This window comes from Nerophis ophidion, linkage group LG09, assembly GCF_033978795.1.
Source record: "Nerophis ophidion isolate RoL-2023_Sa linkage group LG09, RoL_Noph_v1.0, whole genome shotgun sequence".
In the NCBI taxonomy this organism is placed as follows: domain Eukaryota; kingdom Metazoa; phylum Chordata; class Actinopteri; order Syngnathiformes; family Syngnathidae; genus Nerophis; species Nerophis ophidion.
The window spans coordinates 53,099,834-53,126,593 of NC_084619.1; the positions used below are offsets into that span (position 1 = coordinate 53,099,834).

General features: G+C 39.2%; 1 protein-coding gene across 5 annotated transcripts in view; it reads right to left on the bottom strand.

Annotated features, from left to right (window-relative positions):
* The window catches only part of ppp4r3b (protein phosphatase 4, regulatory subunit 3B), a 29,782-nt gene extending 3,238 nt beyond the window's left edge, over positions 1–26,544 (bottom strand). The window contains exons 1-15 of one of the 5 annotated variants that reach the window (XM_061911222.1): positions 26,081–26,543; positions 22,506–22,561; positions 15,310–15,408; positions 12,457–13,080; positions 10,810–10,887; positions 9,066–9,182; positions 8,872–8,988; positions 8,633–8,764; positions 8,439–8,541; positions 8,310–8,351; positions 4,964–5,122; positions 4,722–4,891; positions 4,505–4,641; positions 1,980–2,128; positions 1,762–1,892 (exon numbers count right to left, since the gene is read on the bottom strand). In XM_061911222.1, the coding sequence (XP_061767206.1) occupies positions 1,762–1,892; positions 1,980–2,128; positions 4,505–4,641; positions 4,722–4,891; positions 4,964–5,122; positions 8,310–8,351; positions 8,439–8,541; positions 8,633–8,764; positions 8,872–8,988; positions 9,066–9,182; positions 10,810–10,887; positions 12,457–13,080; positions 15,310–15,408; positions 22,506–22,561; positions 26,081–26,222 (2,256 nt within the window). In that variant the 5' untranslated portion in view covers positions 26,223–26,543. Of the gene's footprint in view, positions 1–1,761; positions 1,893–1,979; positions 2,129–4,504; positions 4,645–4,721; positions 4,892–4,963; positions 5,123–8,309; positions 8,542–8,632; positions 8,765–8,871; positions 8,989–9,065; positions 9,183–10,809; positions 10,888–12,456; positions 13,081–15,309; positions 15,409–22,505; positions 22,562–26,080 lie in introns of all 5 variants that reach the window. The other 4 variants (XM_061911219.1, XM_061911220.1, XM_061911217.1 and 1 more) reach the window with 4 other exon arrangements.
* Positions 26,545–26,760: the final 216 nt, after the last annotated feature.

The following is a 26,760-nucleotide window of genomic DNA, read 5'->3' on the forward strand; positions in this document are numbered from 1 at the left end:
TACTTCGGCCCTAGACCATGTAGTGATTTATATGTGCGCAGGAGGATTTTGAAATCAATTGTCTGACATACAGGGAGCCAATGTAAGGATTTAAGAATTGGTGTAATGTGCTCACATTTTTTGGTCTTTGTTAGAACTCTAGCAGCAGCGTTCTGAACAAGCTGTAGCTGCCTGACAGTTGTTTTGGGAAGACCTGCAAGGAGACCATTATAATAGTCTAGCCTACTGGTAATAAAAGGCATGTACAAGTTTTTCTAAGTCTTGAGCTGAAATGAGCCCTCTAAGTCCTATTAGCGCTGTGTCAAATAAAAAGTAGCAACCATGGAGACCCCAAACTTCTAGTAGAGATTGTCTTTTTTTTTTTTCACTAATCCATTTCACCTTTACAAGCTCAAAGATTTGCGTGCACGTTGCGCGGACCATTAAACTTTTTTTTGTTTCCCAATTATATTTCATGATTGTGAGAAGCCAAAATCAAAATTGAGATTAAAATTTTATTAAAAGTCCAGCCCTACCCCAAAGCCAAACAGGACCCTAAACAGTTATTTAATTTTTCAAAGTGCAACAACAAATTTGTGGATTACAATTTTTTGGGGTCAAATGCTCTGAACAAAAATATCAAACATGTTATGTTTTATTTATTTATTTTCTTAACCTTTTAAAGTCTTTTTTACATGGATGTCCGTTTTTAATTAGTTTAATTATTTAAAAGAAGAGCGCATCAAAATGAAATGCATTAATAATATTATCTACAGTTTGGCTTGATTTCTACAATTCCCAAGCCTCTAAACATTTGTGTAAAATAACTCATAGTATGCAAATTAATGTTAATTTTCAAACAATGACATCTTTTAAACAAAGGGCCTCTAAAGGTTTGAAATAATAATTTAGGAAAACATTTCATGCTTGACATTTTTTAGGGCCGAAGTTGATTTTAGTAGACAAAAAAGTAAAAAAAAAATAAAAAAAAGATTTCAAAATATTTTTAAGAGGGATCTTCATTACCTTGTCATATTATTCATTTGCAAATCTGACAACCATAAAACATTACGCATCAAAATCAATATTATTACAAAAATTATTTAAAGTTAGGCCCAAGTTTTACACCGTCTCAGCCCCTCAACATTTGTTTTATGACAAATAACTCTTTTAGTCAATTGATGCTAATTTAAACCAGTGAAATTACCTGATCAAACGGACTTCAAAAGTTTTACAATTTTATTAACATTACGTGTTCTATATTTTTGTTAAGGACTGAAGTTTATTAAATTTCAGCAAAAAAGTATAACAATGGTTGTACGTCCCTTTGAAGATCATTCAGATCAAATGTGGCCAGATTGGAGTGCATGAAAGAGTGGAAAGGAAAATAGTAGCTCTTTGACCCCATGGTCCTTTAAATGTGTTACAACACAGCAGCAACAGAACCAATGTTGTAATAGTGGAATGGACAAACTGCTGTGTCTGCATTAATGGCGGTGATGGTTTGATTGTAAACGATAAGAGGAACATATAGAGGTCCAAGAAGCTGCTGTCTTCCTGTGCATTAAAAAAGACAATCAAAAGGGGTTGTCTACAGCCGCAACAATTAATGTTTTTGACCCTGTGTTGAATTAAAAACCTTGGTAGCAACTATGAGGGACTTTGTGGTTACTTGGAGAGGCAGAATTTGAAAGAGTTTATGTTACAAATTTTCGGGAATAATTCAATGTGGAAAAACCATTTTTACCAAAATAAAAGCCAAGGAGTGTTGTTTTGGGGTACCTTCACTACAGGAGAGGCGGGCAAAGCGACCGTCTTCACCGAGGATGCCGAGCTGTTGTTGGGTGTGGAGGGAGGCGAGGTGGGTGGTAGAGCGGCTGCTTTACCGTTGTTTGCTCCGTTGGCGGCACCTGCTGAGACAACGCAGCAGTCAATCACATTGGAAGGTGAGCGATGAACGCTGACGGGCGAGTCTACTCAAAGGCGGCGCTGGGGTTTACCTTTTTTGGCCTCCATGTACTTGCCGTAGCCGTCAGAGAAGTCGTCTTCCATTCGACTCTTGTCCACGGTCTCAGATTCGTCATCGTCTTCGTCGTCGTTGAACCACAACTCTTCGTCCTCGTCTAAAGATCGAGCGTCCCTACGATATCTGCAAAGGCAAACACGCGTATGTTGACACTCTCGGGGCTGGCTGACTGAGGTTGACATAAGCAGTTGTCGACATAACCAAAACTAACCATTGTTTGCACAACAGAATGGGCGGTAATAAATATTTTCACATGATAGTACATATCAAAATTATCTACCAAAGCTGCCGTAGTAATTTTGTTAATGTTTAGACTACAAAGACAAAAAAGCTTCTGTACAAATATTTCTTCAGGTGGCTAAAAACCTTTTGACAAAATGATGTGCATTTTGTTAGTTTTTGTGGTAGAATCCGGGTTAAAACTACCACAAGGCTGTACACTTAGCTTTTCCACTAAGAGCGCCGGTGAAACTAGATAAAAAAATACTAGCACAGAAACATTTTAGAAGCACAGAAGTAAAATTAAATCTTTTAAATATCACAATTTCATTATTAACACACAAACAACGTACACATGTGCACTCATACATATAAACACAAAGCCAACATAAGGTCTACTGTAACCCTCAATTGAACACAGAACATCCATAAATTGTACTAGCACTGTTGCTAACACGAGTGTAGGGCTGGGCTATCTGGACCAAAACTCATATTGATAGTTTGGCTTAATATTGACATGCACTATTTATCCTGATATTTTTGCCGAACAGTTAAGGTGGACAAAGTTAAACCCAAATATGTGTCGAGTTTTTTATTGAAACAAATAGCTGTTTTAAGTGTAGATGCATATACAAAATATTTAAAAGTGTCATATCATGTTTTTGTTTTACACTTAAAACACTTCCTTGTGGTATACATAACATGTAATGGTGGTTATTTGGTCAAGAGGTTGCATAGATTATGTTTTACAGACAATCTTCAAGCCTCTTTCTGACCGTCTCTTCAGGATGCGCCGTTTTGTAGGCAGGTATTATTTATGTGCCTCCACTTTAACTGTCTTCTCCCCATTAGCCATGTTGTAGTTTTCAGTGCTTCCATATGGTATCTACTGATAGATACATGTCAAAACTATAGGCTACTTTGTATTAGAAATGGCAACAGTGGAGGACGGATGTGCATGCACGAGCCAATTGGGCTGCACAAAATAATAATCACGATAACTTTCATCAATATTGAAATCACAATTATTTACTGTTAATTGCAACATATTTTATTGCATTTTGTATTTCAAATAGTTAGTGAACTTGGCTTCCATTTCAAGATAAGTTTTATCTTATTTTTTTAATAATTTATTGATGTTACAGTTGTCTGTATTTTGGGCAGCCATCTTTTGTAGCAGTTTGTCGGTGGAGGGGGGTGGCGTGCTCTGTTAGCGACCAGCTCACAGAACGAGCAAACAATGGCGGTTAAGGAAAAAAAGGAAAGTGTTGTTAAATGTTTAACATGTCTCAGCAACTCGATAAACGGTGTTGGTTCATCTGCGCAGGAATATCCGGGTTTCAATAAACGAGCGGGAACTTCGAGAGAATGGCGAGGCCTCCCACTGTTGGTTGTGAACATGCTTGGCTTAAAATGCAGTTGAGCCTGTTTTTTAAATGTTAATATCGCCGATGTTCACCCTCAATTAATCGAAGCCGGCAAAATTGTGATCACGATTGAAAATGTGATTACTTGTTCAGCCCTACGAGCCAGTCAGCCCCACAGCAAGAAGATGGAGAAAAAATAAGGAACTTATTGACTACAATGACGGACTCCCACAAAGCTCTTCGGGAAAGTTTCTACCATATACGGAAATATCCACTGACGTAACTAACAAACATGTCACTATCTAGTCAAATTCCATACATCTTGTTAGGAGGAAGTATGAAGTAGGGGAAGATTGTTTGTGATTTCATGTTAGATCCGCTCGACATCCATTGCTTTCCTCCTCTCTAAGGTTCTCATAGTCATCATTGTCACCGACGTCCCACTGGGTCATTATTGTCACCAATGTCCCACTGGGTGTGAGTTTTCCTACCGAGGATGTCGTGGTGGTTTGTGCAGCCCTTTGAGACACTAGTGATTTAGGGCTATATAAGTAAACATTGATTGATTGATTGATTGATTGTTTTTTTAATATCTGCGCAATGCCTCCATGGATTAAGGACTTATGCAGATCCCGAATAAAAAACAGCAGCAGGTATCAATAGATATGTTTGTTTTGCATAAAATTTCTATTTTATTTTTAATTTAACTTATCATTGTTATATATATTTCACAATTATTCTCTATAAAACATGTGTTCATATTTTTGGGGTGTTCTGAATGGACTGATTGGATTTACATTATTTCTTATGGGAAACCTTTGGTTTTCATACAATTTAGTTTTAGTCTGACCTTCTGCAAGTAATTACTACTAAAAATAAAAAGTTACCACTGAAGTGTAAGAGGTGTACTAACCTCGTGAGTTTCTGACTCTGCCTGTCTTTCTCCTGCTCGTACCGACCCTTCAGGCCCTTGAAGGTCTGCACGTACTCAATGGGTTCAAGTGCTTTGTAGAAGTTGTCCACTATGTGAGCGATGAGGGATTTGACATCCTCCTGCAACAACAAGATACCTACAGTCCAACTGTCCAATTACGTCGTTTCATCATTGAACCCTTTTGTCGACTACCCACCACTTTGATGAATTCAAAGAGTTCGATGATGGCCGAGTTGAGGAGGTTGTATCGCGTGCCGTTGTCCAGCAAGGCGTTGATGACCGGCTCAAACAAGTTCCCTTTTATGATGTAGCGGTTGTAGTACTCGTCCTTCAGGCCGATAATCCTGCGCATGAATCGCAGAGCACCTTGGACCCACACACAGACAACAACTTAGTTAAAATCAAGCTGTGTGTGCATGTGTGTGTATCGACACTTACAGAGAGCGAGGAAGGTGTGCTTGGAGTTCATGAGCACAAGCACTCTCCTCAGCAGGTCTTTATTCATGATGTAGGTCTTGATGTGGTACGTATGATGCTCCACACAGAAGGTCAGCAGCTCCAGGATCAGAGCCAACAGTTGAGCAGTCTGAAAGTTATCTACCAAGAAAAAACACTGAGTTGAAGTAGTTTTACTGGATTTTAATTAGATAGACGGTCCTCTAATATGCGTGTTAAGCTGCTCTCCTTATTACAATTGCACGCATCATAGGTAATTATGCAGATTTTGCCATTTATAGGGCTCGGTACCATTCACATTTGAATCGTACCAATTCCTAGTAACTGGAAATCTGTATCAGTACTCAACGGTATCAATTTTTAGTACTATGGTGTGTGTTCATGTAGTAATAAATGTTAATTGTTTAATAATACATATACTCTGTACTTTTTTTAAAACATCATTTACCACTGAGCTGATAACAGCGTTGTCCAGTTCTATTTCATTTTCCTACACCTACTAGTCTTATTTGCGAGTATGCATTGATTTTGTTTTATCCTACGTGTGTTGAGTAATCAGGAAGTAGTCTTTGCCATTACATGGAAATGGGCCAGTCTTGTCTTTTGTTGAGTCCGAACTGTGTGCTTGTACTGTAGGTATTGTACTTATTCACATTACTTGATTTCAATGTGCATCTTGCTTGTAGTTTTGATGACTAAAATTCAAGGTGTTGAAAAAGTAGCTATGTAAAACTGCTAATGCTAAATCAGTAGCATGTATATGGCATATCCAATTAGCACCCAGTTCGATCAATTTGAAAAGTGGAGTTTCACTTTAGCACGCTTTTTTACTTTCAGAGATACTTGCTTTGTTGACATGGACACTTGCAACATGACCTTCCAACACGCCCTTTTGCCCGCCAATATTTTTAGGCAAGTGCGGAGTCTGCAACCAGATGTGACGTCACTCGCAACCAAGGTATTGGAATATGGTACCATTAGTAGAGATGTGAAGTTCGAAAACTAATTATTTTGACAGGCTCTTTTACGTGAATGATAAAAATCAATAAGCAATTGCGAGCGGTTTGTTCGGGATATATATACATATATTTATACATACATACATATACATACACACACAAACACACACACACATTAATTTATTGTTTTTTATTTTAATCTATTTTTTTTTATTGACTTTTTTAGTTCATTGTATAGTGATACACATCATTGACGCGTACACATACCAGGTAGGGTAGTACAATTTTGTATTCATATTTTCATTATGTCAAATGTCCTAGTTTATATTCTAGTTTTATACATTTTATATACTTGTTTGTGCATTTGTTCAGTATTGTCAAAAAACTCTACGGAAGCAAAATTCTTCAGAAAAGGGAACATTTAAGAGTCACTGGTGTCAACCCATGGAGATACGGCACCACCTACTGGAATGTTTACAATGAAAACTACAAATAAAATCAGGTAAAATTCCCACCAATAGATTAATATTTTATATATCTAAATTATTCTGATCCATATCCTGCTACCAGTGATTGACAAGTTAAAAAAAAACTATAACAAGCCAGTCTATAAAGTAGCAAATTTGGTACACATCATCATTTAACCTCTTTTTAGGAGAGCAAATAGCTTTGCCAGAAGGTATGGGTACTCTTCACATTTTAAACTATTCAATACCTGTGAATTGATACCAGTACTCGACGGTACCAGTTTTCGGTACTTGTGTGTGTTAATAACTGTTAATTGTTTGATAACAACATTGTATTTATTAATGTATTATTTCAAAATGAGCTGATAATGTTAAATGTGCTGTCAAGTTATTATATTTCCTTTCTTATAACATATAAGTCTTATTTGCAATGCAGTTGCAATCCTAAGAAATTAGATGGCAGTACTGTATAGGCTATCTATGGTATGTTGACTAACTTGTAAGTTGATTTTTTTCAGGAAGTTTAATGTTTTATGTTATTTTGCTTATTACACACCAGCTGATTGATTGTAACCTTCATCTTAGTTGTGGTATCCATTACCAAATTTGGAGGTGTTAAAATCGACATGTGAAATCGCAAATGCGAATAATAACCTGTCTATTGCAAATCCTTTGTAATTTAGCATCAAGCTACCGCGTTTTGGAAGCTCGGTGCCTAAAATTATGATTGAGGGTTTTCTAACAGGCATAGTTGCTTTGTTGGTGTTAAAAACTGCAACATTACTTCGGAATTTGGTTGAGCTACCCTGAGCACTGCTTAAGTGCTTTGTTTACATGACCCGACGTCAAGTCTACAACCGGACGTGACAAGTCTGCAGCCAGCTGTGGTGCCAGGTGCAAAAAAGGTATTGAAATTTGGCAGTGTTTGATTTTACGTGAATCGATACAAAATAGTACAGAGGGAATTTGGTCTGTATTTTTTATAAACATTTTTATTGGCCAATCAATACATTCCACAGAAGTGGAAGTTAATTAGCATCACGGGATGGACTACATCAGGGGTGCCTATTACGTCGATCGCGAGCTACCGGTCGATCGCGGAGGATGTGTTAGTCGATCGCCAGCCAGGCATTTAAAAAAATAGACTTAAAAATTTGAGATCATCAATCTTCACCAAGACGTCACTTTCATCACTTGATTGACAGTCACGACACCTGAGGGTCTTGTGAGATGACACTGGCTGATGGGAGCTCATTATGAAGAAAAAGTGATAGACAGGAGGGCGAGAAACACTTTTTATTTCAACACATTCGCCCCGTACTTGCTGTCAAAACTCTAAAGACCGACTGCACAGTTCCTATCTTCACAATAAAAGCGCTGCTTCCTCTTGCCTGCCCTAACAAAATAAGAGTCTCAGAAAGCTAGCGTGCACAAGTTAGCAAGCTACAGACCTAATGGATTTCTTGTAAAGTGTATAAAAACAAGTATGGAAGCTGGACAAATAAGATGCCAAAAACCAACCGCTTTCATGTGTTATTGAACAGAAAGGAGGACTTTTGTTCTCCTCCATTTGAAAGTGCCGACGTTATCCGCACTTCTGTAGGATTCCAATCAATGCAAGTCATCCAAATCAGGTAATACTCCAACTTATATTCTTGTCTTCATGAAGAAATGACTCTATATGTGTTAAACATTATTGCATTATCATTAAAAAACCTTTAATATATTAACAAAAACGTATGTTTCATAAATAAAAACATATAAATGATATATATGAATGAGGTAGATCCCCTCGACTTGGTCAATTGAAAAGTAACTTGCCTGCAGAAGAAGTGTGGGCACCCCTGGAGTACATACTATACATATATGTTTTATATAATAAAGTTAATCAAGACAACTCACCAGGACAAACGGGGTTGATTTTGGTGGATCCCTCTTGTAAATCTTTGAAAGTGAAAAAAATAAATAAATAAATAAAAGAGTGAAAATGTTTCACATAGGACAACATAGGACGTCTGCAGCCCAGCTCACCCTTTGAGTTTTTGTCCTGAGCCGTGTTTGCCAACAGTGGAGCTGTTAAAACGTGCATGCAGTACTTGTAGAAGAAACTCAGAAACTCAGTCTTTTCCGTTTTCTGAAAACACCGAAAGACATGCAATTGTTGGTAAATGCTGACAAACACAAATTACACTTCGGCTTCTCTGCAAGTGTTTAGCTGAGCCTACATTGGTGGAGGCCAGCATGTTCTCAGGGTCGATTAGCGTCCTGAGCAGACCCATCAGCTGGACGGCACCGCCCAACTCGGGGTCAGAGTCGCAAATCATCTGCTTGATCACAACGTTGATGAGTAGGACGTCCTAGGGAAAAACACAGAGTCAGCAGCCCGACGCAGCAGCCCAATAGACTCAGTGTGGAATAAATCATGTAAGTCACATGTAGAACATAAGGGTACATCCTTGCTTACATCATCAGTCTGTTGTGGCTCCTGCATGACAAACTCTCGGACCATGGACGGGCTGAATTCCACCAGGTAGGAGAAGATGTCAGTGGCTGCTGCCCTGACCTGCAAGTCATCCATTCCCTGACGAGACGACACGGCCATCAGTGGAGATTTTAAACCATCACCAAATATATGGAGCTTCAAATCCAGCACCTTACCATGACTATTTCCAGCGCAGGCAGGATGCCGAGATTTGCCAACATTTTGAAGAAGGCGTCCCTGTTTTGAGGCTGCAGCGTTTGTGAGAAAGCGCAGAACTCCTTGACGAAGTTTACCTAAGATGAGAGAATAGCAGGACCATTAAAGTGACAACTAAAAGGCCTTGTTTAGATCATTTTTAAAAACTGTATTAAACTGTGAATTTAGGTTTATAATATTGGTGAGGCTTGTATATAATGTTTTGTATTTCCTATGTGAAAAGAATGCGAGTGTACGTCATTTTATTTTATAGGATGTTAATACCCATCACCTCTGTTTTATTTCACGTCTACTCAGTATGACTGTATGTAAGATGGTAAATACAATGTGTTTAACTGCAAAATCTGTAAAACCAAATGATAAATAACATTTAATTTCTCGGTTTTAGCCAACTTGCTGTTTGGTTGAGCGGTGATCACATGACACCGCAGTACAGTGAACTATATCTCTTGTGTTTTGAGCATTCTATAGCTTATGACTAAGGGTGGGCACACCGATCCAGTTATCTGTATTGTCGATACTAGAGTAGTAATGACATCAAATAAACACTAGCGGGATGAGATGGATATTTTTTAAGGTCTCTTCTAGCTTTACAGATAAGTGTTGACAGAGTTGGCGCTTTCTGTTCGCCTCCACCCGTAAACCAATTATAATGAAACGGTCTGTGAATGCAGCTTGTTGCCAACCTGTACAGTAGTAATTATGGCTCATTATCAGTGTAAAATGACAAATGAACCTTTCTAGCGAGTAATTACTTAGAGTTGGCATCTGAAAAGAAGAGAAACAGAACAAAAAATGACAACAAATCTTGCTGCATTTTCTGATGTGTATTTAGCTGGTAACTGAACGATACCAACATTTTTAATATCGTCCACCTCTAGTTACTACACAACTAAATTACATAGACGTTAAGGATGTAACAAAATGAAAATGTCCTATCATGAGTATAGTGACCAAATTTGGCAGTTACTACTTTCGCGGTACTGTTGAATGTGTTCAAAAAGTACTTATAGACACACTGAAATCTTTTGATCAAGTTTTTTTAATAACTAAAATGAACACACTATTTTTGCATTTTTTGTGTTTCTTATGGTTTAGTGGTAGTGTTTTAGTCTTGATATTCTGTTTTAATGGCTAAGCTTTTATTGGTTTGTAACATAGCACTTTAAGATTTATTTAAATAAAAAGTGCGTAACAAATCCAATCGATTATTGTTTATTATTTCTGGCGGGCGTTGTGGCGTCCCACTTTGTTCAGCAGTTCTTGAGTGCACCGTAAAACCACCTCCATATTATATTACTCTGAGTATATATCACTTTGTTCTGAGATAGCACAGCTTGTAGGTTCAATTTGCAGAATTTGATGGATAGATAGATAGTACTAATGTCTTAGTTGCTGACAGCAATGCATGTATACAAGTTTAGATTGTGGTATGTGGTTTATTAAAAAGGGGGAAAAAGAAATGTATCTTATTTTCAATTTGGGCTAGCACCAGTCAGCCCATTAGTTTGCCAAAGTGAGGTTATCAATCACGTTTTTTATTTTAAACAGTAATACTAAACAGCAGGAGTTTTACCCCAGTTATCATTACTACTGTTTATTGCTACATCACAAGTAGAGGTAATATTAAATCATACTCATTGTGCAGCAAAGCAAGTGGACATAACCGTACCAGAGAAGTACAGGAGAAAAGTGCAGACTTACAAGTTCTCGTCGTTTACTCTCCTCTGTGGATTCATCTGTGAGCTGCGCAAAAACCTCTGTGAGGAACTTCTCATCCTCCTGCAGCATAGGATATGTATATGACAGGTGATAAATAAAAACAACACCAAAACAAAGTAATGTGGTAAACCTTCCAACAAGTTCAACATGATTATAACATCACCATAAACAATTCTTATTTTTCTACTAAAAGCAGGTAGATTTGTCAACAACCAACAAAGAAAACATTTTTACATTCAATAAATACATTTACAATTTCACAGCATTCAAACACTTTATACATTCCATACACTTAAGTCCATTAAAAAATATATTTCTAACTGTCCAATTAAATGTATTGTTTCCTTATAATGTGCTATTATTAAGAAAAACAATGTCTTAAAGAATGGATTCAATGTTTCAAAGAATGGATTCAACTCTAAGACACATGCATTTCACTGGACAGCCATAATATGTCAATTTGGCATTAAATTGAAGCAGATGAAAATAAAATACAGTGAGGTCCCTCAACTCACAAGTAGCCCAAATTAGAAGTATTTTGAGTTACAAGTTGTCTCTCGGCTAATTCTTATGTTTAGGTTTCAAGCATACATTTGAGTTAAGAGCCTCCCTACCGCTTGTTGGCATAGCATTTGTCAGAATGAACGCCAAAAAATCCCAAACACCCGGTCTTACTCGATTGCATTAGCTTATAGCTAGAAATCGACATAGGTTTCGTGGAACAAAGACAGTCAGTGTGAAAAACAGAAGAAGAAGTGTGTGATATTCATTGAATTAAAGACATTTTAGCATTTGTCACTTGACCTTTGCTGTTGATTGCCTGCGTTTTGGCACAAGTTGTCTTTTTGTGCTGTGGGTGGGAGTGCCCCACCTATATTGTTGTTGCTCTGCACAATGACAATAAAAGCTATTCTATTCTATTCTAATTAATTAAAACATTACCAAGTGTGTAGCTAGCGAACTTGGTCCCCACCTATATCGTCGTTGCTCTGCACAATGACAATAAAAGCTATTCTATTCTATTCTAATCAATTAAAACATTACCAAGTGTGTAGCTAGCGAACTTGGTTGCTAGCAGAATAGCACTGCTGGTCTTCAACATACTGAAGCAAAATGACACCCAAAAACGTTAAAATATTATCTTAACGAAGGACATTTATCCACAAAAATATGGAGAAGCTGATGGTGTGTTCAAAAGAGAAACAGCTGGAAGGAGATACCATAGATGTACTATTACCAAGGCAAATGATGTACATTGTTGTTACTATTTCATAAAACTACTGTAGCTGTTTTTCCTTGAATATTTCTAAGTCTAAAAGTTTGTTTTTCTTTGTACATGTTAAATGTGTGCTGTTTTGGGCAGTCCAAGCACTAATACATTGATTCCAAATCATTTCATTTGGTGACATTGATTTGAGAATTTTTATTTGCGTTATGAGCTGTGTCATTGAACCAATTTGGCTTGTAAGTTGAGGTACTCTTGCAAACCATGAAACATGGTCAATATTTTTCATAAAATTCCAAACTTAACATTGAACAGCAGCAATGAAAGGTATAGAATGCATGCAAGGGCAATCATCCTGTCCAAGAAGCAATTGAGGCAGTCAAAAGTGTTTGTGTTCATCATACCTGCAACATACTGACGATCTCCACCTTGTTGAAGAAGATGAAGGAGTTGAGCGTGGACAGGAAGTTCTCCTCAAAGACCGACGGCGTGGGCAGAATGATGTCCTGGATGTACTGCACCCGGTATGTCTGGTGGATCTTCTGCCGCAGTTCAGAGTCTGTGATGGGGATTACCTCCTTGAACTTTGCTGTCTTGGTCAAAAACTCTCGGTGCCGCTTGGGCTGGACCAGCGCCGGATCGTACTCCAGGCAGCCCACCACGTCCATGATGCAGTCGTCGGAGAACATCACCTCGAAGAGCGCGGCTTTGTTGAGGAACAGGACGCCCCGGACGATCTCGTAGAGGTGATGGAGGCCTTCCCTGTTGTCCAGGTCCTCGCACACTCTGAAGAGGCCGAGTAGTTTCTTGAGGTAGCCCTCGCTCATGAGGGCTAAGGCCAGCTTTTCCCTGCGGATGGGCGACGACAGCACCGACGTCACGAGGTCAGCTATTTCCTCCAGGCGGCTCAGCTCGCAGGGCGGTAGCTCGACGAGGTGGCTCGTCTCTGGGATCTCCTCAAAACGCTCCTCCTCTGACTCGTCAATGGGGTCCTGGGTGATGTCTAGAGCGGGGTCCTTCCCTTGCACCTAAATAGTCAAAAAAAGAGGTTAGAGTTGGAATGTCAATGTCAATATTTGTGTCTAAAACAACAACTCTCTGCTTCTCAAAGCCAATTCAGTCACTGATAACTTGTTTGTATCCTCTCTTCTTTAGATTTACATTTAACTGTAGTTTGTGCACATCTTTCTTTCAGCTGGTTTTGAGGCAGCTTCTCTTACAGCGGGTGTCTTCCTAGGCTTTCCAAACACAGTTGCAGTGATGCTGGCGTTTCAGATTGGCTGATAAGGTTTGATATGTTGAGGCTCTATGTTTTTTTTACCACCTCACGGAATGTTTGCAGAACATTTGGTGCAAACAGTACCCAAAATGCCTTCCTCTGTAACAGTGTCGACGTCCCACATGATCGACACCATGTTTGTTTAGACTGAATTCAGGGGGAAGTTTACGACAGGCTGTTTCAAAGCAAGGCACACTGAGGAGGAAAGGAGCGCTTGATTTGCTCACCCTAAGTCACCTATAGCACACTACAGATAATCTCGCCTCACTGAAGCATTTTTCTAACCTATTTTTATTGTTATCAGACTTATTGGTAGGATGTCACAGTTCCTAATATCAGCCCAACTTTTATCGTGCACCCCTACTTTTTACTGGCACTATTTAGTGCATCTGGTTTTAGTTAGACTTAAAAAACGCACTAATGGCAACCAGACAACCCAAAAACAACAAGAGGCGAACAAGACTTTACTGACATTAATATATGGTGTTTAAGGGTGGGCCATATAGCTAAAGACTGTATAATGATGTCAGTGTTTTCCCATCGGTGGACACGATAATTATTGATATTTTTATGACTTATTGAAAATAAGGAACAGGAATGTAAACATTTTTATTTCAAATGTTAACCTTCCTCTGATTATGATTCCCGGACGCGGCAACGCTGCTGCCCGCTGCTCCCCTCACTTCCCAGGTGGTTAGCAGGGGGATGGATCAAATGCAGAGGACAAATTTCGCCGCACCTAGTGTGTGTGTGACAATCATTGGTACTTTAACTTAACTATCAAAACAGAAAGGAAAGGAAATGTCAACACAACCATGGAAAACCAATGTAAACAAAATTGTAAAATCCCATTGAACAATTCCGATTGGTTGAAAAAAAAAACAATCTGAATCTAACAATAACTTCAAAATGAAGCTGAAAAATAAGGAATATGTGAGAAATACTTAATAAAGTGTAACACAATACTACAAAGTGTGAAAATGTAAACAGAGAAACCTGACAAGAACTATTAACTGCAGGTTTAGTGCCAGAAAGTTATGGCAGTGCTCATAAGGGTGGTGTGGTATTACTGGTGTTGGGGACAAGCGCCTTGCATCAATTACAGACCACATTGGTCTGACTACGGTCCATTTTTAAAAAAATTCCAAAAAACTGTCATACTGTCGAGGTGACTTTTCCTTTTTTATTCACAAATTTTCAATTTCTACTTTCTCTTCTCACTCAATGCAAATAATCAACCGCGAGACAACAAGATGGAGCAACCAAACTCTCACCTGATCGGCTGTTAGCGTGTCAATCCCCTGATCAGTTGATTTCCTGCATTGCAGTTACCAGGGAGCAAGTGTCGTCCTTCATGCAAACAAACTTGCTTTGCAACTTCCGCTTTCTTCCGCCGAAGAAGCCAAAAATATATCGAGCGTTTTATCGAACACATTTTTATTGATATCGATTATGTGTCTATCGTGATATATAATATTGTTAAATCACACATTTTTAATTTAGCATGATTACTGATAAATTGCTCTTAATAACCTGTGAAAAAACTGTGTTAACATGGATGACATAAAAACAAACAAATTACATACTGCGGTCATTGTCCAGCTTTGTCCAATCCATTTCTTTAACACACTTTTGACTCAAAAACAATGCCCATGCATCAATTTCAGCCTACCTCGACATTTGTTCATTTAAATTTACTGCAATTTTATCAATCAATCAACAAAGTTTATTCATTCAGCCCTTATTCACACATGCCTCAAAGGGCTGCACAAACTACGACCACAACGTTGGCTCTGATTCCAACACAAACGTGAGATGTCGACACAGGACTAAAAAAACTAAAATATATAAACTTCTGTCAAAATCAGAACTGTTTCAGTTTGTGAAAGCACCCTAACCCTGCAGTATGATGTTTTTCACCCAACTACTATACATTTATTTTCTTATCCGGAACAGCAGTATGTAACAATATCTTTACCTGGCAAATCTTCTCCCAGATCTCATCGCAGCCTGCCTTCTCTTGAAAACTCAAAGCCAGGTCATAATTGTCAGCCTCGGACCAGACGATCAGTGTGTCCTGCGTAAACACAAATAATGGAAAAAATTACCTACAAATATATGTGCATAGTTTAAAACACTTTACAAGGATTACCTGCATGTCAATTACCAACTAAAACACTCAAACATCAATAGACATGATGCAAATTCACAAACCAGGAATGCAAATGGGAACGAGTGAGGTTCATTTGACAGTTGTGCGTTAGAACTCAATTGACTGCTTAAAGCATGCTTACAAACTCGTTTTCATTGAGGTCCGCATCACAGTTGTGGCTGCCCTTAAGAGGTAACAGCAAATAATATATTTATTTGTCTATACATTTGATTATTATATACAGTACAGGCCAAAAGTTTGGACACCTTCTCATTCAATGGGTTTTCTTTATTTTCATGACTATTTACATTGTAGATCAGTGGTTCTTAACCTGGGTTCGATCGAACCCTAGGCGTTCGGTGAGTCGGGCTCAGGGGTTCGGCAGAGATCAAAACACACCCGACTCATCGTCTCAATAAAAACTTCTCCCTATCGGCATATTACGGATACGGCAACAGCAGAAGTCACACTGATTTGCAGGTGTGTAATTTGTTGGGAGTTTATGCAGTCTAGTGTGAGTTTAGTGTCGGTTTTCTTCTTTGAACAAGGTGATGTTCTTGCACGGTTCATTTTGTGCACCGGTAAGAAAAACATGGTAGGAATGGGGGACATATTCACCATTAATTAGTTTCTTATTAACATACAAATTAGTAACATATTGGTACTTAACTAGTCATTATTAAGTACTTATTAATGCCTTATTCGGCATGGCCTCATTATAACCCTAACCCTAAACATATAACTTCAAATTAAGTCTTTGTTACTTAGAATATGTTCCCCTAGTGTCCAAAAACCTCTAAATTAAGTCATTGTTACATAGAATATGTTCTCCATACTAAAGTGTTACCAAAAACACATATCTTTGTCTTGAAGGTGAATTTTTATTTTATTTTTTTTTTCACTAAGAAGGGTTCGGTGAATGTGCATATGAAACTAATGGGGTTCGGTACCTCCAACAAGGTAAAGAACCACTGTTGTAGATTGAATTTATTAACGTGGACCCCGACTTAAACAAGTTGAAAAACTTATTCGGGTGTTACCATTTAGTGGTCAATTGTACGGAATATGTACTGTACTGTGCAATCTACTAATAAAATTATCTATCAATCAATCAATCAATCAATCAATGTCACTGAAGGCATCAAAACTATGAATGAACACATGTGGAGTTATGCACTTAAAAAAAAAGTGAAATAACTGAAAACATGTTTTATATTCTAGTTTCTTCAAAATAGCCACCCATTGCTCTGATTACTGTTTTGCACACACTTGGCATTCTCTCGATGAGCTTCAAGAGATAGTAACCTGAAAGAGTTTTACTTCACAGGTGTCATAGTTTTGATGCCTTCAGTGACAATCAAGGATGTAAATAGTCATGAAAATAAAGAAAACGCATTGAAATGAGAAGGTTTGTCCAAACGTTTGGCCTGTACTGTATATTTACTTAAACTGTAAAAAACTATCTGTAGATTTTACAGTAAAAAAAACTCAGTCATGAGAATTGTACTGTAAAATCTAAGATGTTTTTTACAACATATTTCTGTAAATGGAAGAACAGTAACAGTTTTTTTTTAATTTTGGAAACACATCTGCTAGTTTATCACAAAAAAATGTGGTGTCATTTTTCCATTCAAGGCTGGAATATACTCTTGCGTCACGTCACGTAGAAGTGTTGATTGTGAGAGAAAACGACGTGTGCTCGTGTACTTTGGTGACATCTTCTGGATGCAACAACAACACAATAAGATGAGAAACGACACATTCAGTAATCACTTTTAGAGCGCACCGAGATATTAAGTACACAATAACAGTTTTCTGGCAATTTTTTTTATTTCCTACAATCACTCGTGCATTTCAAGCACTAAGTCTGCTCGCCTGTGTTCGAGGATCCTCCTTGGCAAAAACTGACCAATCACAGCTCTGCGTTCTGCGTCTCCGGCAATGCGAACCTAGGATTATTGGAAAGTGCACGTCGGTCTTGCGGGAGGCTACGCAGACTACATGACGCGTACATACTCCAGGCTTTAGAGCAGGGGTCGGGAACCTTTTTGGCTGAGAGAGCCAAAAAGCCAAATATTTTAAAATATATTTCCGTAAGAGCCATATAATATTTTTTTTAACACTGAACACAACTAAACACGTGCATTTTTAAGTAAGACCAACATTTCTAGAGTATAATAGGTCTCTTATTATTTGTAATAACATTGTTATTCTGAAGCTAACTGTGGAGGGGGCGTGGCCTGCGGGCCTGCAGCGACAGGTGCGTAGATGGCCCACCTGTCTAATCTAATCACCTGTCACCCTGTTATAAGCAGCAGCCAGGAGGAGAGACTGGGTTGGGGCTGGAAATACAATTGCTGGAAAGCAACTGAGAGACTTATTGAAAAATAAAACAATATTGTAACCCTGAAACAGGCTCTCATGTCGGTGCTTGGGGGTCTGAAGAACCCCCAGGAGGGCAAGCCCCACACTAACCAATAATAAATAAATAATTTCTTACCATTAACGCAACTTCTTGAACAGGTGCGGTAGAAAACGGATGGATGGATTAAAAATGCATGAGAATGTTTTATAATTTTAACATTATTTTTAACACTGTGATTACAAGTGGAATTATTCATTACTTATCGTGTTAAGCAACGTCAGGTCAGATTTATCAGAGAGCCAGATGCAGTCATCAAAAGAGCCACAGGTTCCCTACCCCTGCTTTAGAGCAGCACATCATAAACTGTAGATTTTACAGTAAACAATATCTTGGTAGAGTTTTTTTTCAATTCACAATAATTTGCTCTAAAAACCACTGTAAATTATACCGTAAAATCTAGTGTACAAATTGATGGATGACTTGCTTTGAAATCATAAGTCAAGTGGATATTCAAAAAGGGCTGTGGCCACTTGCTTAGTTACATTATTCAAAGCATGAATATAAAAATAACCCCACTGGCTTGCTTATGTTACCAATAGAGGTTTAACATTGACAGTACACTATTTTTTTTTAAAACGGTCTACATTTTTCAGATTACGTTTATGTAATATACATTTTAACTTGCCCTAATAAAAAGATTGGTGTCACTCACTCGGTCTCGTTAACATGTACCCCAGGAGTATCAAACTCATTTTAGCTCAGGGACCGCATGGAGGAAAATCTGTGCACACTATAAAAATCATGGCATTAAACTAAAAAATAAAGACGATTTCAGATTGTTTTCTTTGGCCAAAAATAGAACAAACACATTCTGAAAATATTACATTAAAAATATAGAAAAAAATACCGGCAGCGGTAAAGTTTAGCTCCATGAAAGAAAGAAAAAAGTGAATGAATGTTTACAACTGAATAAATTTACAAATGTATAAAAATGTGTTTTCTTTTGTATTATTTTTTTAAATGAATTAAGTAATGTCTATGATAACTATGATAATCCAAAACACAATATAATGAATGTGAGATATAACAGGATAATGCATACATTTGTCATTTGTTTTCAAAACGGTTACAAAAAAGTGTGACCCCAAAAATGTACTGTGTGACCCCATTTTTATGACTTGATGGGGTCCCCAGAAAATTCCTAGCGCCAACACTGATGGAAGTATTGGTAATTGTAAAACCGCAGCAGGCGACCGTGGCCTGCGGGCCGGTTCTAATACTAATCAAATATCATCCCTGGGGCCATAGATAAATAATTTGCGCCTGATGTACGCGCAGGGAGCGCGTGCACACATACCAAAACAGTCCGAGAGAAGCAACGAACAATTATTACGATAGAATATACATTCAATTACAGCTGACAAGCTATCCAGATTAATATAATTTAACAACAACCAAAGCGCAGGTGTTACATATGTACAGTGGGGAAAAAAAGTATTTAGTCAGCCACCAATTGTGCAAGTTCTCCCCCTTAAAATGATGACAGAGGTCTGTAATTTTCATCATAGGTACACTTCAACTGTTAGAGACAGAATGTGGGAAAAAAAATCCAGGAATTCACATTGTAGGAATTTTAAATAATTGATTTCTAAATTATGGTGGAAAATAAGTATTTGGTCACTTCAAACATGGAAGATCTCTGGCTTTCACAGACCTGTAACTTCTTCTTTAAGCAGCTGTTCTGTCCTCCCTGTTTGAAGACGTTATCTGTATAAAAGACACCTGTCCACAGCCTCAAACAGTCGGACTCCAAACTCCACTATGGCCAAGAGGAAATAGCTGTTGAAGGACACCAGGAAAAGAATTGTAGACCTGCACCAAACTGGGAAGAGTGAATCTACAATAGCCAAGCAGCTTGGTGTGAAAAAACCCACAGTGGGAGCAATTATCAGAAAATGGAGGACATACAAGACCCCTGATAATCTCCCTCGATCTGGGTCTCCACGCAAGATCTCATCCCGTGGGGTCGAAATGATCATAAGAACGGTGAGCAAAATTCCCAGAACCACACGAGGGGACCTGGTGAATGACCTGCAGAGAGCTGGGACCAAAGTAACAAAGGTTACCATCAGTAACACACTACGCCGACAGGGAATCAAATCCTGCAGTGCCAGACGTGTCCCCCTGCTTAAGCCAGTTCATGTCCAGGCCCGTCTGAAGTTTGCCAGAGAGCACATGGGTGATACAGCAGAGGATTGTGAGAATGTCATGTGGTCAGACGAAACCAAAATAGAACTTTTTGGTATAAACTCAACTTGTCATGTTTGGAGGAAGAAGAATACAGAGTTGCATCCCAAGAACACCCTACCTACTGTGAAGCATGGGGGTGGAAACATCATGCTTTGGGGCTGTTTTTCTGCTAAGGGGACAGGGCGACTGATCCATGTTAAGGAAAGAATGAATGGGGCCATGTATCGTGAGATTTTGAGCCAAAAACTCCTTCCATCAGTGAGAGCTTTGAAGATGAAACGTGGCTGGGTCTTCCAGCATGACAATGATGCCAAACACACCGCCCGGGCAACGAAGTAGTGGCTCCGTAAATAGCATTTGAAAGTCCTGGAGTGGCCTAACCAGTCCCCATACCTCAACCCCATAGAAAATCTGTGGAGGGAGTTGAAAGTCCGTGTTGCTCGGTGACAGCCCCAAAACATCACTGCTCTCGAGAAGATCTGCAAAGAGGAATGGGCCAAAATACCAGCTACAGTGTGTGCAAACCTGGAAAAGACCTATAGTAATCGTTTGACCTCTGTTATTACCATCAAAGGTTATATTACAAAGTATTGAGTTGAATTTTTGTTATTGACCAAATACTTATTTTCCAACATAATTTACAAATAAATTCTTTAAAATTCCTACAATGTGAATTCCTGGATTTTTTTTTTTACACATTCTGTCTCTCACAGTTGAAGTGTACCTATGATGAAAATTACAGACCTCTGTCATCATTTTAAGTGGGAGAACTTGCACAATCGGTGGCTGACTAAATACTTTTTTGCCCCACTGTATGTAGTTGCGTCATTAAGTTCTGGGCGATATATCGATATACTTGATACATCGCGGGTTTGTCTCTGTGCGATATAGAAAATGACTATATCGTGATATTAGAGTATACGTTCTCACGCAGTTGCTTTTAGCTGCGGGCATTACACTACAGGCTTTTATCTCTCTTTCTTGTCTCTCCTTCTCACAGAGACAAAACAAGCGCACCTTCCTACATACAGTACATCACATACGTACACGCCCTCGCGGAGCAGAGAGGTAGCGGTATGGGTAACTTTAGCTGTAATGCGAGTGGTAATACGAGAGAAAGAAGGTGCGAATCTGGTAAAGAATGAAGGAAGAATTAATTCTCAAGAAAAACAGCTGGGGGTCCATCGTCTGGCGGAGGTTTGGCTTCAAGTGGGAATATGTCGAACACACAACCGTTATTTGACAAGTGTGGGGCAAAAGCGTTGCTACAAAAAGCAGCATTAATGCTAGTATTTAGCATAATTTGAAAAGTCACCTGCTAGAGAATGACGAGTGCTTACTCCGCATGTCAACATCTTCGTTCGGTGCCACACCAACAAAATGCCGAGACAACCATTTCCACATCAAAACCGTATTAAAAAAATGGTCAACAGAAGGAGATAATGTCCGCAAGAACCTGCCACATAGCGGAGGACATACACTATTTGATTTCCCATTATGCAGGTCATTTTTATTTGACAGTTATTGAAATATCTTGTGTGACATCATGCACGAAAGTGCACTTTATTTGTTTTAAAGTATTGTAGTGGCGTTCTGTACAAAAAGTGCACTTTAAATTTAGTGTTGTTTTGATATGTCATCTTAGTGACATCGTGCACAATAGTGCACTCATAGCTTGTTTTAAAATGTCTCTGACAATCTTGCACTTTCTGTTTTGAAATGACATGAATGTTTGTGCCACTGCTTAAAAACTATTTAATAAATACAGTTTTGGTAAATTGACTTAGTTGTGATTTCCCTCTCTGCATGAAAGTTTAAAATGAGCATATATTATTACTGCACTATGAACAAGAATGTTTTAATTTAGACACATAGAATCATCATACAGGTGTGATTATATGCATCAAGTGTTCATTCAAAATCAAGGTAAAATATCGAGATATATATCATGACATGGCCTAAAAATATCGAGATATTTTTAAAAAGGCCATATCGCCCAGCCCTACCTGGAAGATGTAAGAGGGCAACACGTGAAATACATTGGCAAGTTAGCGCCATCGTGGGATATGTGTAAATGAGGCAACCAACCCCTTTAAGTAAGTTTTTAATTAATTTTGAAAACTATTTGGAAAGTGTTATAATATAAATTGCAATTTTGGGTATTAATGTTGAAAATGTCTTGCAGTAGAAGCAGTGAGTGCACATTTTTTTTTAATGTAAAAATGGAAAGAACAAATACACTGAGTAAGAAAAGATAAGTTTATTGACGCATATGTTATTGGCCAGTTCTGGCCTCCGTGCCTTATGTTTGACACCTTTGGCTTGAAAGCATCATTTCAATGGTAAATATCGTGAACTAAAAAGACAGCTTGAACAGGTTGAAATGTCCTCTTGTGACTGCACTTACTTGCTGTTTCTGATATGCAGTATTGGGGCTAATCTTCGACTCCAATAAAAGTGATCCTGAAACAAAATCAAGGGGAAAGTTTTGCAGTTAGACTGGGGGAATGACAACAAAACGTTGAATACTTTTTGTGCTGTTAATGTTCATATGGTAAATGGGTTATACTTGTATAGCGCTTTTCTACCTTCAAGGGAATCAAAGCGCTTTGACACTATTTCCACATTCACACACTGATGGTTGGAGCTGCCAGGCAAGGCGCTAACCACGACCCATCAGGAGCAAGGGTGAAGTGTCTTGCTCAAGGACACAACGGACGTGACTCGGTTGGTTGGCTGGGGATCGAACCAAGAACCCCTCAGGTTGCTGGCACGGCCACTCTCCCAACCGCGCCATGTAAATGATGAGGACAAACAATGTGAGAACCGAAATTATATGTAGGATAAAGAAAGTTTAAGGGACCTAGTCACCGTGAAGGTGTGTTCTTAAAACTCATTTGTAAACTGTAGCCTTTAAATAGACCCCCATTTTAGACCAGTTGATCTGCCCTTTCTTTTCTTTTTCTCCTATGTCCCCCCCCCCCTCACTTGTGGAGGGGGTCCGGTCCGGTGGCCATGGATGAAGTACTGGCTGTCCAGAGTCGAGACCCAAGATGGACCGCTTGTCCAGAGTCGGGACCCAGGATGGACCGCTCGGTTGGGGACATCTCTGCGCTGCTGATCCACCTCCGCTTGGGATGGTTTCCTGCTGGCTCCACTTTGGACAGAATCTCTCTTTACTATATTGGATCCACTAAGGACTGGATTATCACGGTTATGTTAGATCCACTATAGATTGGATTTTCACAATATCATGTTAGATCTGTTCGACATCAATTGCTTTCGGTCCCCTAGGGCAGTGTTTTTCAACCACTGTGCCGTGAGTTGCAGTCTGGTGTGCCGTGGAAGATTATCTAATTCCACCTAGTTGGGTTAAAAATATTTTTTGCAAACCCGTAATTATAGTCTGAAAATTATGTGTTGTTGTTGAGTGTCGGTGCTGTCTAAAGCTCGGCAGAGTAACCGTGTAATACTCTTCCATATGAGTAGATGGCAGCCAGTAGCTAATTGCTTTGTAGATGTCGGAAACAGCGGGAGGAAGCGTGAAAGTAAAAATATATCTAATGCTTATACCAAAAATAAACAAAAGATGAGTGCCCCTAAGAAAAGGCATTGATGCTTAGGGAAGGCTATGCGGAACGAAATTAAAACTGACAGCAAAGACTTACTGTGGAATAAAGACGGCGTCCACAAAGTACATTCGAACATGACATAACAATCACTAATGTCCCCACAAATGACAAAAACAACTGAAATATTCTTGACTGCTAAAACAAAGTAGATGCGGGAAATATAGCTCAAAGGAAGACATGAGACTGCGACAGGAAATACCCAAAAAAAAGAGCAAAAGCCACCAAAATAGGAGCGCAAGACATGAACTAAAACACTGCACACAGGAAAACACCAAAAACTTCAAACTAAGTCAGGGCGTGACGTGACAGGTGGTGACAGTACACCTACTTTGAGACAAGAGCTATAGTGATGCATGCTTGGTTATGGTTTAAATTCATATCCAACAATTGCGACAACGACTTTTTACTGGAGCTTCACGGTGGAAGAGGGGTTAGTGCGTCTGCCTCACAATACGAAGGTCCTGAGTAGTCAGGGTTCAATCCTGGGCTCGGGCTCTTTCTGTGTGGAGTTTGCATCTCTTCTCCGTGAATGCGTGGGTTCGAACCGGGTACTCCGGCTTCCTCCCACTTCCAAAGACATGCACCTGGGGATAGGTTGAGTGGGAGCACTAAATTGGCCCTAGTGTGTGAATGTGAGTGTGAATGTTGTCTGTCTATCTGTGTTGGCCCTGCAATGAGGTGGCGATTTGTCCAGGGTTTACCCCGCCTTCCGCCCGATTGTAGCTGAGATAGGCACCAGCGCCCCCCCGCGAACCCCAAAGGGAATAAACGGTAGAAAATGAATGGATGGATGGACTTTTTACTGTCAACTGAGTTTGGTTTTTTAAGGATTTCTGCTGGTGGTGTGCCTCCGGATTTTTTCAAGCAAAAAATTTGCCTTGGCTCAAAAAAGGTTGAAAAACACTGCCCAAGGTTTCTCATAGTCATCATTGTCGACGTCCCACTGGGGTGAGTTTTTCCTTGCCCTCATGTGGTCTCTACCAAAGATGTCGTTGTGGTTTTTGCAGCCCTTTGAGACACTTGTGATTTAGGGCTATATAAATAAACATTGCTTGATTGATTGATTCTTTATAAATTAACTAAAAATTAGTGCAGGAAGATAGCGGTTTACGGGGAAGTGTCACTACAAATAGCAGCAGACTTTAAGCATTTTTCATTTAAAAAAAAAAAAAGAGATAAAGAAGTAAAATACAGCACTATGAAATACAATATGGGGGCGGCGTGGCGCAGTGGGAGAGTGGCCGTGCGCAACCCGAGAGTCACTGGTTCAAATCCCACCTAGAACCAACCTCGTCACGTCCGTTGTGTCCTAAGCAAGACACTTCACCCTTGCTCCTGATAGGTGCTGGTTGGCGCCTTGCATGGCAGCTCCCTCCATCAGTGTGTGAATGTGTGTGTGAATGGGTAAATGCGGAAGTAGTGTCAAAGCGCTTTGAGTACCTTGAAGGTAGAAAAGCGCTATACAAGTACAACCCATTTATTTATCAGTTTCTGATTTATTAAATTGTATAACAGTGTAAAATATTGCTCATTTGTAGTAGTCTTTCTTGAACTATTTGGAAAAAAATAACTAAAAACTTGTTGAAAAATGAACAAGTGATTCAATTATAAATAAAGATTTCTACACATAGAAGTAATCATCAACTTAAAGTGTCCTCTTTGGGGATTGTAATAGAGATCCATCTGTATTCATGAACTTAATTCTAAACATTTCTTCACACAAAAAAAAATCTTTAACAGCAATATTTACGGAAAATCTCCACAAAAAATCCAGCTGTCAACACAGAATATTGCATTGTTGCATTTCTTTCCACAGTTTATGAACTTACTTTCATGTTTTCTTCAAGTATTATTCAATAAATATATTTATAAATGTCCTCTCCAAGGTTTTTCATAGTCATCATTGTCGACGACCCACTGGGGTGAGTTTTTCCTTGCCCTTATGTGGGCTCTACCGAGGATGTCGTTGTGGTTTGTGCAGCCCTTTGAGACACTTGTGATTTAGGGCTATATAAATAAACATTGATTGATTGATTCTTTATGAATGAACTAAATACAAGTGCAGGAAGATAGCCATTTAAGGGGAAGTGTAACTACCAATAGTAGCAGAGTTTAAGGGCCCCCATGCTAACGACTAACATAATTAGCCTGCTAGCACAAATTGTCCAAAACTACTGCATCCAATTCGACTAATAAAATACATGTTTAAAGATAAAACTGATACACAAATACGTAGCTCCAACTCCATTTTGACCTTAAAAGCTTTTTTCGCGGCTAAAGCGAACAATAATACAGCAGCGCACGATGGTAACGTTAGCCGACCTAGCATTGTGCTAACGTGGGAACTTACCGTCCGATTCCGCCCGAACCAACAAAGATATTCCCTTCAGGCGCTCCACAAAGGTGGACGAAACGTGCCCGGTACCCCGGTCGTCCCACTGTCGGTCTTCGTTCAGCGTATAAACCTTCACTCGCCGCCGAGTGTCCGACATTGTGACGAGAGTCGGGGAGCTAGCAGGCTAGCCTTGCTGCTAACAAGCTACTTCGCCTTTTGCCGTCTCGCTTTAGCCGGACAACTTTGTTGGTGGCCGCATGTTATGGGAACACGCAGCGTGGAACTACAGTAGGGGGGGAAAAAAGTGTCCCAGAAGCGTCTACTGCTTCCTTAACATGCCCGGCGGCGGAACGAAGCCAGAGGGCAGCCCTCGTTCGGAGTAATAAAAAAAAAAAATGGCAGAAACACAACAACTACGGCGGCCTCCTCGCTAACGTCCGCTGGGCGCCATCTTGTAATCCGATCTCGTCTTCTTTGGCTCTACGTCAATCAAACGCCACCGAAGATCAGTGGTTCTCAAATTGGGGTACGCGTACCCTTGGGGGTACTTGAAGGTATGCCAAGGGGTGCGTGAGATTTTTTAAGAATATTCTAAAAATAGCAACAATTCAAAAATCCTTTATAAATATATTTATTGAATAATACTTGAACAAAATATGAATGTAAGTTCACAAACTGTGAAAAGAAAGGCAACA